The 16,927-nt window shown below is 39.4% G+C and overlaps 2 protein-coding genes across 2 annotated transcripts in view; one reads left to right on the top strand and one right to left on the bottom strand.

Moving 5' to 3' along the window:
* The window catches only part of LOC126369935 (DNA replication licensing factor Mcm3), a 23,430-nt gene extending 14,927 nt beyond the window's left edge, over window positions 1-8,503 (top strand). Inside the window, exon 16 of the mRNA XM_050014537.1 lies at window positions 6,257-8,503. Within this exon, the coding sequence (XP_049870494.1) occupies window positions 6,257-6,458 (202 nt within the window). The 3' untranslated portion in view covers window positions 6,459-8,503. The remainder of the gene's footprint in view (window positions 1-6,256) is intronic.
* LOC126369958 (protein Peter pan) lies at window positions 8,488-16,927 on the bottom strand. The gene is made up of 10 exons (XM_050014564.1): window positions 16,584-16,927; window positions 16,044-16,196; window positions 15,657-15,827; window positions 14,001-14,123; window positions 13,272-13,333; window positions 12,373-12,526; window positions 11,244-11,344; window positions 9,935-10,063; window positions 9,684-9,790; window positions 8,488-8,985 (listed from the first exon to the last, which is right to left on the bottom strand). Exons 1-10 carry the CDS (start codon window positions 16,767-16,769, stop codon window positions 8,591-8,593), a joined length of 1,581 nt encoding a protein of 526 aa, XP_049870521.1. The 5' UTR covers window positions 16,770-16,927; the 3' UTR covers window positions 8,488-8,590.

Below are 16,927 nucleotides of genomic sequence, written 5' to 3'. Positions count from 1 at the left end.
GTTTGAAAGCCAATCTTCTTATCGTGTGGGTTGTGAGGTGGAATACCAGCCTCATCAACCCTGGTGTCAGGGTTACTATTGAGCCGCCAAAGGCCCCTAACATGGCTCATGTAACGACTGCTTACTTACATCAGTATGTAGTATCCGGGACCAACGGCTTAACGTGCCTTCCGAAGCCTGTAATATCCTAACCAAGCTAGGGATCTTAAAGTGATTTTTTGTGATTTGTCCCCACCGGGATTCGAACCCGGGGTTTTTGGATCGTGAGTCCAACGCTCAACCACTGGACCACAGAGGCCGTTAAAGCCAGTAATTGGATACTTGACAGTTGGGCTCCTGACATTAAAACCCGCCCGGACTTACGACCGGCATAAGGGGTAGCGACGTGGCCTAAAGGTCTATGTAACCAGGCCAGAAAATTAAAAAAAAGGGTAGCGACGCGCCTGCACGTCTTTACAATGCTACAGCAGGCTTTTCGGCGGGAAACGGGAACGGGACAGTTGCTTTCTTCATTGAGTAATCTAAATAATTAATACGAAGTGGTGTTTTGTGGTTAATCATCGCATTAAGTTAGGTTTAAAGAAACTTTATTCTCATTAAAGATAATGAATCACTTACATGAGAAGGAGAACTTAATTACATTAATATGTTGTCGTTCATATTACACTTACATCGCACTATTGTAGGTCACACATAACACTCGTTAACACAAAAATCGGTATATAGGTACACATTATAGTTTGTTGTATTGGGATTTATATCAATCACCTCCTCACAACTACTATTTAGGTAATTTGCTTAATATATTCCGCTAATTTATGCTTAAATTCATTAATTGATTCACATTTTTTTACATGTGAGGGTAATTTATTATAAAGTTGTGCTCCCTCGTTAGTAAACATTCGCTTACCGTAGTTAGTTCGGATCTTCGGAAGTACCAGTAAACTGGCCCGTCTTGTGGAGCGTTTAGATGCGTGTCTCTTTTGTGTGAACTTAATTGACGTGTGGATAATTCCGCTTGTTATTTTTCGAATAAGAATGCATGTGTAGTATGTATATAACTGTTTTATGTTCATTAGATTACTCTGTTCGTACAATTTGGCTGTTGGCATTGAATACGGATAGTGAAAAAGAATTTTGATAAGTTTGTTTTGGATTACTTGTAATTCGGATAGTTTGGTTTTGCATGCACTACCCCAGATTTCTATAAGATACATAAGGTGCGACTTAACTAGGGCATTGTAGATGGTCATTCGCACTTTACGGGGGGCACAGCGTACTAGATCTCGCAATGAACCTATTAAGGAACATAGTTTTTTTCCGACAGCCTCAATATGATTTCCCCATGTCAATTGGCTATCCAGTCGCAACCCTAAATATTTTTCAGTATGTTTCTCTTGGAGAGGTATGTTATTTATTGTTAGGGGTGCATAAGTAGGGATATGCTTGTTTTTGGCTTTAAAAATTATGTAAGCAGTTTTGGAAACATTGACTGTCAGTAGGTTTGACTGCAACCAATTACATAGGGTATCCAAATCTTTTTGTGCTGTCTCAATTATGCCATGTATGGAACCACCAAAGTAGAACAAGCAGGTGTCATCTGCGTATAAAGTTATGTGGCCGTTTAGTCCTAGATTAGTGATACTGTTTATATAGATCAAAAACAAGAGTGGGCCCAGTATGGATCCTTGAGGAACACCATATGTTATGGGCCGGGGTTTACTTTGATAGTCCTGAATTTTAACCACTTGCTGCCTATTTTTAAGATAAGATTCGAACATATTTAGCGCAGTACCACCGACGCCCACTGATTGAAGTTTTTTAATTAGCAAATTGTGACACACCGTATCAAAAGCTTTTTTTAGGTCTATAAATATTCCTAAAACAATTTTTTTGTTATCTATATTCTGTCTTATCTGGGTGACCAAGTCTACTGACGCTGCAAGGGTATTACTTCTTGGTCTAAAACCAAATTGTCGGTCTGTAAGGAAGCTAATTGAGTCTAAGTAGGATTCTAAACGTTTATATAGCACTTTTTCCAGAATCTTTGAAAGCACAGGAAGGACGGATATTGGCCTATAGTTTCCTGGGTCAGTTTTAGGACCAGATTTGTGGATAGGACTGACTTTGGCAATCTTAAGTGTATCGGGAAAGTGGCCTCTATTTAATAATCCGTTTATACAATCCGTTAATTTAGAAACTATCAAGGGTTGTACGCACTTAATAGTTTTGGTGGTAATTCCGTCCAAGCCAGTACTCGAGTTGGGGTCAAGGTTACTAATTATTTTATTTATTTCCTCGATGGTAGTAGGGGGTAGGTTTGTTAGTTTTGGTGAATCATTATCGTTTGGTAGTGAGATATTAGTTTGAATATCGGGTTGATCCGGGATTTGTTTAGCTAGAAGTGATCCTATCGATGAAAAGTAGTCATTGAATATATTACAGATTTCAACAGGGTCAGTGATAGTTTTTGAATTACTCACGAGATTGGGAGGAGCACAACTCTGCTTTACTTTATTGTTGGAGAGGTCATTGATTAAACTCCACATTTTTTTTGGTTTTCCGATGCATTTGGTGAATTTGTTGTAGTAGTAGGTGTCTTTTGTTCTTTTGATTAGGTTAGCTGTAGCATCCCTTTCAGATTTAAAGTCAGATTCCAAGATGATATTTTGGGAGTCTTTTTGTAATTTTGCCCACAGCTCATTTCTTCGATTAATTCTATTAATAATTTCCTTCTGTATCCAATCTTCTTGTGGTGGATTTAGGATTTTCGTTTTCGTAGTTAGACACTGTTGTAGATGTATTTTAAGAGCGCGTTCAAGTTCTTCAAAGTCATTATTGGTAATATTCTGATCTTTTTCAACTGATTGATATAATTTCTCGTAGTTGACGGCTTTGTAAGTAGTACGCTGTTTATTTGGTGGTTTATATTTTTTTAAAGTTAGATGCATCTGTCTATGGTCAGAGAGCGACGATTCAATTAGCGTAAGGTGGTAATTGTCATTCTTCAAAGTGGTACTGATATGATCTATAATAGATTTCTTAGTTTTCGTGGTAGGGACTCCTCTTGTATAATGTGCTTTATCTATTTTATTTATCAATTTATAACCTGCTGCATTAAGACAATTTATGTACTTCCGTTTCTCTTTACTTTTTTCCAGTAGATTGATATTAAAATCTCCGAAAAGTAGTGCTCTTTTTCTAAATTGAAGTTGTGACTCAAGGGTATTTGTAAAATCGTCAAAATTTGTATCACCTGGATTGTAGACAAGGCCAATATTAAGCGCATATTTCTTTAGACTTAGCCATAGGAAGTTGTTGCCACCTGAATAAACAGATTCGGTAAGATGGTGTTTTAGATCTTTGTGAACAAACGCCGATACTCCTCCGCCTTTTCTGTCTGTCCGAATATTGTAGTGATGTTCATAGTTTAGAATACGAAAGTTCTGAGCCTGTTCATTAGATTTTATCCAGGTTTCGGTCAGCAGGATTATATGTGTAGTAGTGGCAAGAGAATTAAGTATGCATTTCAGTTCATCGAATTTATTACAAATACTTCGTGCATTCAAGTAAAGGATGTTGAGGCAAGATTTCGTGCAATGTATGTCCGTATAGTTGTTTGTAATCTGGTAGGTTATATAATCTGTAGTAGTACTGGGTAGAGTATTCAGTTTTTTGGAGTTGTAGTCACAATCTTTGGCACACCCTTGATGTACTTGATTGTAAGATTTTGTTCCCCATCCTTTGAACGTCGAGTTAGTTCATTTTTCAAGTCTTGCAGTAGTTTTCGCTGAGCTGGAGTTTCGTCCGAATACATCTTAAGACCATCAGGCAGATTTCCTTTATTGCGTAACATGAGTTTAGCAGGCTCGTGTGTCTCAAAACAAATCTTCACTCTACGATTCTTCTTCGGGCTATATTTTCCGATCCGGTATATGTTAATTGGTTGCGGTATATCTTTGTAACAGCCATTAACGATATTAAGTATTTCTGTTTTGTCCTTTAGTAAACGATCCTCCGAATCCGATGTTGCCTGTTCAGGGATGCCTGCCAGTATGATATTTTTCTGTCTGTTGGAGCGCTCTTGAAGTTCATGTAGTACATTCTCTTTAAGGTATAGTTGAGATTCCGGCTGAGATTTTGCAGATGTCACAGTGTCCCGGAGTTCACCGATTTCCGATTCCACGGCTTTCAGTTTGTCTTCACCCTGTGAGACTTTGTTTTCAAGTCGAGAGAGGTTAGATTTTATTTCATTTTGTTCAGCCGACAAACCGGTCATGGATGACTTGATATTGCTTATCTCAACTTTTAAGTCTGTAAAGTTATCACACATTCGCTTTGTTGACCTCTCATTAGCACTAATAAGGCTTTCAAGTAGGGAGCTGATATGTGTTATTTCTTCACGAAGGGTCTTAATTTCGCTAGAGCAGCTACAGCTATGATCATCCGGTTGCTTCCTTTTACGAATCGTGATATGGGGATCCGCAGGGTCGTTCACCAGCTTGGATAAATCAGGTTGAGATTGAGACCCTTCCAAACTAGTAGGTGACCGAAAAATACTCATTGTCTTTCAAGTAACTTGAGTGGTCTAAATGCGCCTTGTGGCTTGGGTACCAGTTGCTGCCGTGCGTGTAGGCAGATAATATTCACTGTTGCGCGGAGTTGTGATGCGACGAAAAATGCAACCCTTTCTTTCTTACGTAGTGACGAGTGGCGCCCTCCGGTCAAGCGGCTATCGCTTGTACTGATATTGAGGTTTTTTAAGAACTGTAATCACTTAAACGACAAAGAACTTTAACTATTCGTTATAAAAGCAATTATTGTATACTTTAAATAAAAATATAAAAACGTATTTTAGGAAAAAACAGTCAACACGTCTGCTTTAGTTGGATACGAACGACGAAGGTCGTAAGTTAGTCAGAAGACATTCGCGAGTGTTATTATATTGGAGTATTCAATAAACAAAGTGTATCTGCCTATTTTCGCTTCGTGCCGGGAAGCCGCTTCATAACTCAAAAGTTTATGCGGACTTTTGAGTTAATTCGTTTGGGGTTCGGAGTAGGAGTCTACTCCGAGGGTGGGGGCTTAGGTTTCATCATCATCATTCATCACCTTTCATCATTTCATTAATCATCAAGAAAAAAAAATACGTAAGACATGGCTGTATGGGCATAGTTCCCTTTGCCTTACCCTTCGGGGAAAACCAAAAAAAAAAAAAAAAAATGCTACAGCAACGGGTGTGCGCGCCGCTACAAGAACACTGCGACGGTTTCGGCGGAACTGCCAACGCCCTTTTTTGTCTTTATTTCCTTAAAACAAATAATTGCCAGTTTTTACAGTCCGCTGATCGTTTTATTACAACACCAGAGTAGATAACCCTTATAAGTGACAGAGATAATACTATTGAATAATTGTCGTTAAATGACGAACTACCATATCCGACATATTTCATATTTTGTTAGAATAGAATAACTTTATTCCCAAAACAGTGAAGGTTACAAAAGCATTTGCATAAATTAAGATTAACAATTTGTGACTAGTAGCTAACACTGTCCAGGGAAATGGGACTGACTCAGCATATGCTAAGAGTACGAGTACCCACTCTCACCAACACTGATATTCTGCCAGTACCCAAATTACGCTTATCAATTGGTAATAAATAAATTGAACGTGCCAACAAAAAACCGTGCCGTGAATACAACTGTCTAGTAGCCAATTTTATAATGTTGCGCATTTTAACCTTTGCTGGTGAAATCGTGGTCAAACGCGAATCTTTTTTTTTTGTTTTGGTTTTCCCCGAAGGGTATGGCAAAGGGAACTATGCCCATACAGCCATGTCTCACGTATTTTTTTTCTTGATGATTAATGAAATGATGAAAGGTGATGATGATGAAACCTAAGCCCCCACCCTCGGAGTAGACTCCTACTCCGAACCCCAAACGAATTAACTCAAAAGTCCGCATAAACTTTCGAGTTATGAAGCGGCTTCCTGGCACGAAGCGAAAATAGGCAGATACACTTTGTTTATTGAATACTCCGATATAATAACACTCGCGAATGTCTTCCGACTAACTTAATGCGATCATTAACCACAAAACACCACTTCGTATTAATTATTTAGATTATTCAATGAAGAAAGCAACTGTCCCGTCCCCGTTTCCCGCCAAAAAGCCCAAACGCGAATCTATATTATTAAAAAAAAACTTCCACTTCACTTTTTTCTTTTCCTTTTTTTTTCTTTAAACGTTTCTTCCAGATTGGGTCAGTTCAAGCAGTCCCTGCAGCAGTTGTTCCGGTCGGAGCGCGCCAACTCGCTGCCCCTGGCGCGTATCACGGCGCACATCAACGAGCAGTACGCGCACGAACCCTTCTCCGCGGGCGAGGTGCAGGCCGCGCTGCAGCGCATGACACACGACAACCAGGTCATGCAGGCTGATGACATCATCTTCCTCATATAGAACCTCTCATCTGTCCAGATACCAGTATAGAATAAGCATCTGTATTTTTAATAATACTAAATAAAATACAAGTGGCCAATTAGTCTTTAATGATGTATGACAATTGTGCTGGCCTGTGATTGCTTAGCGGTGACGGCCATCTTTAGCAGCCGGCCTATCAAAAATGTTCAAACCTTTTACTGAGTGAAGTATTTGTGCTTATTCTCTCCACTTTCTCACTTCTTGTAAAACAAAAGTGAATCATTTCGCGTGCCTTTTCTTTCGTAGAAAATGTACCACGAGTGCTGTGTTTGCAAAAGTTCACGACAGGACGCTGTTTTGCATCATTGTCTATGCACCGAGAAAAGTCTCAATTAGTGGTTGAAGTGTCTCGAAAAGCAAGTTAATTTAAAGATACACCAAGAAGTGAACTTTCGAAGCTCTTTATGTGTACAAAACACATTAAAGGGCATGGATTTATCCCGTCTAAATCTAAAGAAGAGTTTGCCTCCGACGCAGGAACCATTTCTTGCATTTTGTAATAAATCTCTCATTTTTTTTAACAGCCCTTAAAAAAGAGGTTTAACGTTTATCTGGGACTTTGAAATAGGTAGTTACTTGTTTCAAAGTCGAATTAAAATTTACACACCATCTAATTTTAAGTTATATCTGTCATTTTCTTATCCGCCGAAAAGGAAAGGGACGGTTAATCGACAGGCATAAAATTTATGTATAAAATTGACGCGTGGCAATTTTATACAGAATTTTTATAAACCGTCCCAAAATTTTATCTTGCCAATAACCCGACTGAATTAAGTTGACAGCGCTCGTCAACCAGGTTGAAAATCAGAGGGATGCCTATTTTATTCGCCCGGGTTATTCGTTCATTTCTAAAATTAGTAGTCAATCATCCGTTCCTTTCCTTTTCGGCGGATAAGAAAATGGCGGGTATAACTTAAAATTAGGAGGTCTGCAGGAAACGAGGCCAATATATTTATTTAGTGCCACCACAATTCAATTTTTGTGTTCACACTTCTCCGCCTAAATAAGAATTATCCATTCCGTTAAACACGATTGGATATACAGGGTGTAATTGACACCGTAACGAATACTGAAGGGGATGATTCAGCTCATGGTTCCTTGTTAATATCAAGTTGAATTTTCCATCGCAAAAGTTACACATGATGGAAAAGTAACGCTTTTGTCGGTGTAGCATTCTCCATGCTACTTTTGCAAAAGTACGGAACTGAAAATAGTTTAAAAAAACTAACCATATTCATGAGTTTAGCGACGGAAAATTCAACTTGATATTATGATGGCCCCGATTCCTGCAGACACCGCCTAATTTTATTTTATGTTATATCCGTCATTTTCATATCCGTCGAAAAGGAAAGGGACGGATGATTCACAGCTCTTAATTTTAGGAAGAATGAGTAAATGAATGAATAACCCGGGCGAATCAAAAGGTACGTCCCTGGTATGCAATCCGTTTGACGTGCTGTCTACTTAACTGTGTCGGGTTATTGACTGATGTAAAATTTTTAGACGGTTGGTTTAGATTTGTGCTTAAAATTGACGTGTGTTCCATAAATTTTATGCTTGTCGATTACCCGTCCCTTTCCTTTTCGGCGGATAAGAAAGTGACAGATATAACTTAAAATAAAATTAGATGGTATTTACAGGAATTAGCACCATTGCCTCAAAATCACGATCTAAATAATCCCTCTCTTTTCCGCGTGTCAGTCGTACGTAGTACGGCTACCTGTATGTACTTGTATGGGGTTTTAACGACGTCTTAATACCTACCAAAATGCTCTTTTTCTTTCGTCTTAATAACATTTTGGTCATCATGGAATACGGTGTTGGTTCCAATCGCGCCAAACATCCTTGTCGGTTTATAAGCCTGTGAAATTAATCTACATCAAATCTTCAATAATGTTCTATTATGTGCCTTATACGATTGTTAATTAATTCTTTGAATTTGTTGTAATCTAAGCTCGTACAAAATGTAACTGTATTTTTTTAAGTTTTTAGAAATAATCAGAATAAATTGATCTGGAAATCAATACTTTTATTTTTTTATTTACATGTTCCTTATCGACTGTTATTTATAAAAAATAATCAATAAAATATTTATAACAATTATTTATTTATCATTTTCTGCCCTTCCCTTTGCCTTTCGTTCGTTTTTTGTTTCCATCTTGACTTCTAGAGAATTTCTTGTTCTTGTCTTGACCTCTCTGGAACCTCCTGTTCCCGTCTTGACCTCTCTGGAACTTCTTGTTCCCGTCTTGTCCTCTCTGGAACTTTTTGTTCCCGTCTTGACCTCTTTGGAACTTTTTGTTCCCGTCTTGAGCTCTCTGGAACTTTCTATTCCCGTCTTTGTTCTGGAACCTCCTGTTACCTTCTTGGTTATGTTGAACTTTGCCACCATCTTGGTTTTTCTGATATTTTTTCTGTAGTTTTTTATCTAACCTTACTTTTTTGAAGCCACGGGCTGTGCCGTCATCGTCTGCTTTCCTTTTTCTAGGATTTTTGGTGAACAAATCTGAAAACAACGCAACATAATTATGAGTACTAAATCTGTAGAGTATTACTATTATTTTTTTTACCTTTGATGGGTTTGCTCTTTGCCCCAGATTTGCCCGATAGCTTTTTCGAGGCCTTAGGTGGAGCGAGCTCGCCCAGAAGGTGCCTGTTCACTCTGGCCTTGATAGCACCCGCGTTATATGCATTCGGAAATACAGAAGACTGCAAAGAATTCCACTCCCTAGCAGTGTACTATAATGCAAACGTACCGAGTCGGTGGTGAGACCAATGACCGACTACATCAACCCTGGAGCTAGGGATTATATTGAGCCGCCAAATGCCCCTTACAAGTCCCGCCCGTGTAACGACTGCATACTAAAGTAAATAGTAGCCGGGACCGACTATCTAACTTTCGGACAATCTGGTGATCCACGTGGAATGTCCTAACTCTTCACCAACCTTGGGATCCCAAGTTGGTTATGAGAAGATGTAGTGTGGGGCCATAGAATAAAAATTATATAACATTATTCTTTGAAGAGCTTACATGGAACAGATTAAGGCGAACATCGTGTTTTATAAGGATGTGAAAGAATAGGCCTTTGATAGACAATAAAGGAGAATGCTACACCAACAAGAGCGTGGCTCTTAAATTAGTGATGATTTTTCTATGCCCATAGTTTGGAAAATGGTGTTCTTGAATATTCCAATATTGTTTACCTTTCTCCGGCTCAGCGCCGACTTCCTTCCTATAGTACTCCGCATCATCATCATCGTCTTCATCCATATCGGCAGTCTGGGACTCCGCCGCCGCTAGCTCCATTAACCTAGAGGCAACATTCAAATCATTCATTCGGGTTTTCATCAATAAGGGTTAAACCACTGTCAGCACCTCTTCGCACTTTCCTATGCTTCTATCCTTTTGTATATGTTTTAATTAAGAAATCCTTTCCAGTTTGTATTCTACTTACCTCTGGCTTTCAGTCTGTTCCTGCTTCTTCTTGATGCCTTCAAGTGCCTTCTGTTTGAGCTCCTCCTTCTTTTCCAACTTGCGTTTGACATTCTCTTCTTGCTGTGCTTTTCGTTTTTCCTTCTGTCGTCTGAAAATTTGTGTTCATTTTAAGACTAAAATCTTCTATCGAGTGGGTTATGAGGTGGATTACCCCCATCAACCCCAGTATCAGGGTTATTATTGAGCCGCCAAAGGCTCCTGACATGACTCCTGTAACATCTACGTACGGTCACGAGCATTAATATGTATACACTTTGGTACCATGTCACATTAACTTTTTTGGGACTGTAAGTCTCGCTAAATGTCAAATATGTAAGTGCGACAGAGTCCTAAAGTGGGTACATTATATTGCTCATGACTGTACTTACATCAGTAAGTAGTAACTGAAGTAGTCGGAAAGGAATAGGCTATGTTTAAGACCTACGTAATAGGGGGCGAGTTTATTGCCGTTAACCGGGTAAAAACCGGGTATCGGGTGTCAGGGGCCTTTGGCGGCTCAATAGTAACCCTGACACCAGGGTTGATGGGGCTAGTATTCCACCTCACAACCCACACGATAAGAAGAAGACCGGGTAAAAAGTCCTGGAAATAATGGCCTCGATTCCTGCAGACACCTCCTAATAAGTTACCTATACCTGTCATTTTCTTATCCACCAAAAAGGAATGGGACGGATGATTGACAGCTCTTAAATTTAGGAAGAATGAGTAAATGAATGAATAACCCGGGCGAATCAAAAAGGTATCTCGCTGGTATGCAAACCGTTTGACGTGTGCTGTCAACTTAATTCTGTCGGGTTATTAGCTAATGTAAAATTTTTATAAGGTTGTTTTAGATTTGTGCATAAAATTGACGTGTGTTCCATAAATTTTATGCTTGTCGACTACCCGTCCCTTTCCTTTTCGGCGGATAAGAAAATGACAGATATAACTTAACATAAAATTAGATGGTATCTACAGGAATTAGCACCATTGTGATATCAATTATCTAAAATAACACTTAAATGTACAAAACAGAACATTAACATACATACATACATAAACTGACGCCTATTTCCCACCGGGGTAAGCAGACTATGGAATTGAATTTGCTTCGATCCTGACATAATTCTCTTGCTTCCTCCACATTCATCAATCGTTTCATACACGCACGCCGGTTCAAATAGCAGCTTTATTACAAAGGGAAAAGCGACACACATGCGCAGTGTGAATGTCCCTAATTAGTCATTTCCGAAAAAAATAAAAAGCTATCGGGCAAAAATAAAACTAACCTCTTTTCTTCCCTCTTTTTCTTAATGAGCGCTTTCTCGTCTTCTGTCTTCTCGACCAACTCGTGGAACAATACTTCTCCATCCATTAGTCCATCTTCTACCTAAAACGAAGGCAATTATAATCATTATTATTAGCCCTAGTTTGAGAACGTCATATGTTTGTACCTACCTTACTTAACCTGCTTTAACCTACTTTACTTAATTCTTGATCTTTATCATTGTAAAAGGGTAAATAACTTAGCCACTATTAGGTGGAGACTTGTAATTAGCCTTTAGTTATTATCTGCTTATTATTTTAGAAAATGTATATGGCCGTAAGTCTTCCTCAAAATAAATAAATAAATAAATAAAAATAAATCATTCACATATTATAATAGTTCTTAAAAGTACAGTCAGATGTATTAGATCAGTGGTCCTCAAACTGTTTCGGCGACGAAACCCTTTTGATAAACGTATATACAATTAGTGACATCGTAACGAAAACTCTGAGGGATGATACAGACCACGTTTCTGAGGTGATATCAAGTGGAATTATCCGTCGCAAAAATATGTTTAACAAAAGAAACCGACTTCAAACGCAAAACTAAAAAGCAATAAATAAATTTACTTCGCACATAGTAATAAATAGGTACGTATTTTCAAGTGCCAAGTAAATGACGACGAAGTTATGCCCGAACAAACATAAAAAAAAATATATACGGTCGAATTGAGAACCTCCTTCTTTTTTGAAGTCGGTAAAAACACAAAAAATTTCATGAATTTTGCGACGGAAATTTCACTTGATATTAACTCAGAATCATGGTCTGAATCATCCTCCTCAGTATTCGTTACGATGTCACTAACACCCTGTATACTATATAAATAAGTGATGAAACCCTAAACTAAAAACCAGCTTTAGTAGATATCACAATCTCATCTGATGATAAATGAAGATTAAGGTGGAGCATGCTTACCTAGCATTTAAATACCTATTCACTATGTATGGCTTTAAAGATTCTAATCATCTGCCGTTCTTATAACTTGTATTTTGTTGGTGTTCTTGTTGTTGGTGCGTGTTGTGAGTTCAAGGATGTTGTGGGTTCATGGCTGTGGTGGGTTCGTGAGTGCTGTGGGTTGATGGGTGTTTTACCTTTATAAGTTGCATGGAGATCCTGGGTCCGAGTTCGTACAGTCGGATGGCAGACTTGGAGTCTTGTGCGGCGCCGCGGCTGGCCAGCGTCTGCGGGAGCACTATCTGCGCGTTGGGGTCGTCTTCGAACTCGCTCTCCGATAGCATTCCGGCTCTGAACAGAACAGACGTAACTATATAATCATCACCCACCACCTATATATTTATGTAAATAAATAAATCACCCTAGCGTTATATCGTTTTCAGGGGATGCGCCTACCTAACTTGAAGATTCGACCAGTCTTTTACGAAGGGACTGCCAACCTCTTCCAACTCAAAAGGAAAACCATCTCAATATAGGTTAGGTTAGACCTATTTACAAAATGCATTGCTCGGGTATCTGGGATATCTCACTTTGTTTTCCGTCGGTTCGACTACCGCTGAGCCCATGATAATTATTTATAATCCAAACAAGACAAAATCATTGGTTTAGAGTCCGAGCTGGATTCGAATCTGCGATATCACAGTAAGATTCAGCGCGCTGGGGAGCGAATAAAAACATAAAACACGTTCAGCCGCTTATCTTAACGGCAGCGTCGTAAAAACCGACAGAGCGGTTGTATTCTAATATGGGCGATGGGTTGACCTGTCACCATACATGTTTTTTTTTTTACCTTTCATGGGCTTGCTCTTGGCCCCAGACTTGCCCAAAGGCATTGACGAGGCCTAAGATGGAGCTAGCACGCCCAGAAGGTGCCTATTCATGCATTCGGAAATACAGAAGACGGCAGATATTTCCACTCTTTGTTAGCATGTTAGGAATTCGTATCAAAAGTGGCTTCAAGTTATCTTCTGAATAATTGTTTGCCCACTGCATTAGGGATTATTTATCTTCAAGAAAACAGCACAAACGTACTTACTTGTCAAAGAATTCGGACATATCTTTACATTTGTTCAGATTGGGTATTTTTCCTTGCACCATCTGAAAAAGGAATAAGAACAAAATAATCTTTATTGACAGGTTCTTCGATACAGATGCTACAGTATAGAGTTCTGTCGTCACCTTTGGCAAGGCTCTGCCCGCTCTCAGTTCTTGACGCTGTGGTACGGTATTACTTATTAACATGGTAATTCTTGCCATTAATAATGAACAAAGATAAAATTAAAATAAAAACAAATCTGACTCGCACGGGACTTGAACCCGCTGCTCTTGTCAAGCCGGGACGAGCGTGTTAACCATTATACCACCGGTACCCATCCACCAGTACCATCTATTAATACAACCACACTTGAGGCGGTATTCGTATAGACCAGTGGTTCCCGTAACGGCCTCCGTGGTCCAGTGGTTGAGCGTTGGGCTCACGATCCGGAGGTTCCGGGTTCGAATCCCGGTGGGGACATATCACAAAAATCACTTTGTGATCCCTAGTTCGGATAGGACATTACAGGCTGATCACCGATCCGCGTTTTGGAAGACACGTTAAGCCGTTGGTCCTGGTTACTACTTACTGATGTAAGTATGTAGTCGTTACATGAGTTTGGCCTTTGGTTGGCGGGTCAATAGTAACCCTGACACCAGGGTTGATGAGGTTGGTAATGCACCTCACAACCCACACGATAGAAGAAGAATGTAGAAAAGATGAACTGACCTTCTTGGTGCCCTTGTTAAGTCCAACAGGCGTAGCTCTAATCACGTAATGGCGCATGTCAATAAGCTTTGTTGTGGGGTTGTAGTTCATAAGCACACACCGACGAATGTTCTTCAGTTTCACCTACAAAGTGACAAGTTCAAAATTTTTATCGTTTCGATGGCATTCAGATTTTTTCAGCATAGTATTTTGCCACTCGGACAGCATTTTCGGTGGCATTCATCAGCTCCTCTCGCGTACAGGTATCAGGGCACGCGGGGCAAGATGTTGGATGAGCCATAGTCTGTGGCGTAACACCACACACGCAGCTCAGGTCCGATCCGTTAAGAAAGCCCCACCGGGACAGGTTATCTTTACTTCGGCCAACCTGTGTGCGGAGTCTATTTAAAGATTTCCAGGTCGGCCTGGTCAGCTCATAACCCAGTGGAACGTTCTCCGAGAGGGGGACAAATGGAGTAGGTACACTTAGCACATAAGAATGAACAATAATTATGATCATGTCCTCTTCACCGTGTCCGGCGATAGCGACTCCTTTAACACGTTGGCAGTCCAATGATCCATATACGGGTCATGATAGCTCCATACGTCCGTGACCCATACGTGGGTCACTAAGGGCGGGTGCTCCACTTGGATCCCGGGTAACTTAGCAAAGGTTTGTATTTTATGTATGGTGTTAGTATGTTTGATGAATGCTACTGCACTCAATAGGTATTGTGAAGTGTTTAGAACGCATTTATTATTATTTACGTTTTTAACAGGACATATAAAAATTTAAGTAATATGCAGGACTTACAAGGAAGTCGAAACATTTTGTATGGGGACTGTCAATGTGTTAAATCTCCTAGTCCATGTGATAGGCTCTGAAGACACAAAATCGAACTTCGATTTGAAGGTGCGTAACAATAATATTATGTATACAAAGGACACTCTCCTCGCACTGATACAAGCTCCATTATTACCCCACCGCCGATTTGCGTACCCATTTCAGTCCGCAAGATGTAAAGAGCGCGCGCTGGATCTTGTCTATCTCACTCGTACGCACCAGGGTTGCCAGATATTTATTTTTGCCAAGTCGGGATTTTGGAAGTTTTTAGTGAAAAAAGCGGGAAAAGTCGAAATCGCGACATAGTAAAAAAATTATATAATAAAAACTTTTTGAATATTCATCTTTTAGCACTAAAATAAATGGAATTCGTTGTTCCTTCGTACGCAATCGTACGTTCTCGCGAAATTGAAATTTATAAACAAATGAGAAGAAAAGAGCGAAAGAGAAAGCGAAGATGTAGTAAGCAGTCGCACGCACCTTGCGTGACGCACCTCTCTCTTTCGCGCGCGCTTATTATACTCTTATTTTATATTATACGCTTATTTTCAGGCGACCAGTCCACACTTGTCTGTGCCATCCGCCCGCGCTTTCTCAGTATGTTGCACGCACAGTCGAGTTTTTCCCGAAAAGCGGGACTGAGCCTGTCCCGCCAAAATCGGGACGTCTGGCAACGCTGGTACGCACAGAGTTTGGCGGCGAGGGTTGTTTCGGAGTACCAAACAGAGCATAGTACTCCGTTAACAAGTTGCAGTGTGACTAGGGATCCAACAGTGTTACGTTGGAGTTCTATTTGTGCGTCGCGCTGTGTTAATATAGTGATGAATACTTACAGTAGTAATATTGATTGTAGGGAACATATTCTGAAACATGGTCGCCATCAATTTGATGTGCATGCCTTCGCCAGAGAAGGAGTTGAGGACTACGAGGGGAGCATTCTGAAAGGCCTTCATCATCACATACTGCTTACGGAGGGATGACACCACGTCACGAGCTAAACTGTACTGAAAGCAATAGGAAATTAAAAATAAGTAAAAAAAAGAAAAGTGTAAAATTGATTTTGCCTTCAAAATATACAGGGCGCTCTAATCATCCATCCAATGTAATTTTTTACTGTCAAGAGTGCAATAGGCAAAAGAATGTGCCTTTGTAAAAGTATGACGCATATTATTATGACGATGACAAAATCAAATCAATAAAAAAACAAAATTGAAACTTACGTTATGTAGTCGAAATGTAAGAGTCGGTCCTCGGGGCAGTCTAGCGAGCCTCATGTAGGATCCGAGCTCCGTCTCTGTCAACGTGATCATGTGTGACACATGCAGATACCCTGACACTGATAGGTAGTCCTTTATTGTGTTTTTCTTTCTTTCCTGTAAATTAAGATGGACAATTACTGATGTGTGGTATTTGTTAGGTATATTACAATTACTAGGCAGATGACGAATATATGAGTTACATCCATGTTACATCAATATAATATTTACATTAAATTTCTAAAAATGCTATTTATATACATTGAAAAATAAATGAATTTCACTAGATAGAAAAATTATAGAAGGCCCTTGTAATAATAGTCCGGCAAAATATAATAATAAGTGTTTTAAGCCATATTTTTTTATGTGGGACCCAGTATTTGATACCCAAACATACTCTGGTCCCATAGTTCCATTCGTAAGCTCAACAGAGAAGAAGATACAGTATAAATAAATAAAGTATTAGTAAAGTAAGTATAAATTGCATTGAGACTCGCAACTAACCTTAAGTTGTGACGCTGTGAAGGGTTCCATCACCTTCCTAATATCCTTAGTAAGGTCTATAAGGTCCTTGCTGCAGTGGCCGCGGTGTATCACGAACGAGTGAGGCGCCTTCACCAAATGCTCGGGCTCCAAAGCCTCTTTAGTCACCGTATTTTTCTTCACACATTTTCCTTTACGCTTCCCCATTGTTTTATCTACTTTATATTCACTACACAGTCAAGGCTTGTAATTCAATGTATTTTTAATATTAATATAAGGCTAAAATAATAATTATATATTTTTTACACAAATAAATACAACGATAACCCTCGTGTACTCAGTGTGGCTTTGAGGTTATAGTGGTA

This window comes from Pectinophora gossypiella, chromosome 10, assembly GCF_024362695.1.
Source record: "Pectinophora gossypiella chromosome 10, ilPecGoss1.1, whole genome shotgun sequence".
Taxonomy (NCBI): Eukaryota; Metazoa; Arthropoda; class Insecta; order Lepidoptera; family Gelechiidae; genus Pectinophora; species Pectinophora gossypiella.
This window is presented reverse-complemented; position numbering and strand designations above follow the sequence as displayed.

What these genes read in the sequence shown, in the direction of transcription:
- LOC126369958 (XM_050014564.1), bottom strand. Translation starts at nt 16,769, where the DNA reads ATGGGGAAGCGTAAAGGAAAATGTGTGAAGAAAAATACGGTGACTAAA. An exon ending in TTAACAAGGGCACCAAGAAG is followed by an intron (nt 13,334 to 14,000) that starts GTCAGTTCATCT and finishes TTCCTTTTTCAG; the next exon opens with ATGGTGCAAGGAAAAATACC. An exon ending in TCTCCATGCAACTTATAAAG is followed by an intron (nt 11,345 to 12,372) that starts GTAAAACACCCA and finishes CCTTCGTTTTAG; the next exon opens with GTAGAAGATGGACTAATGGA.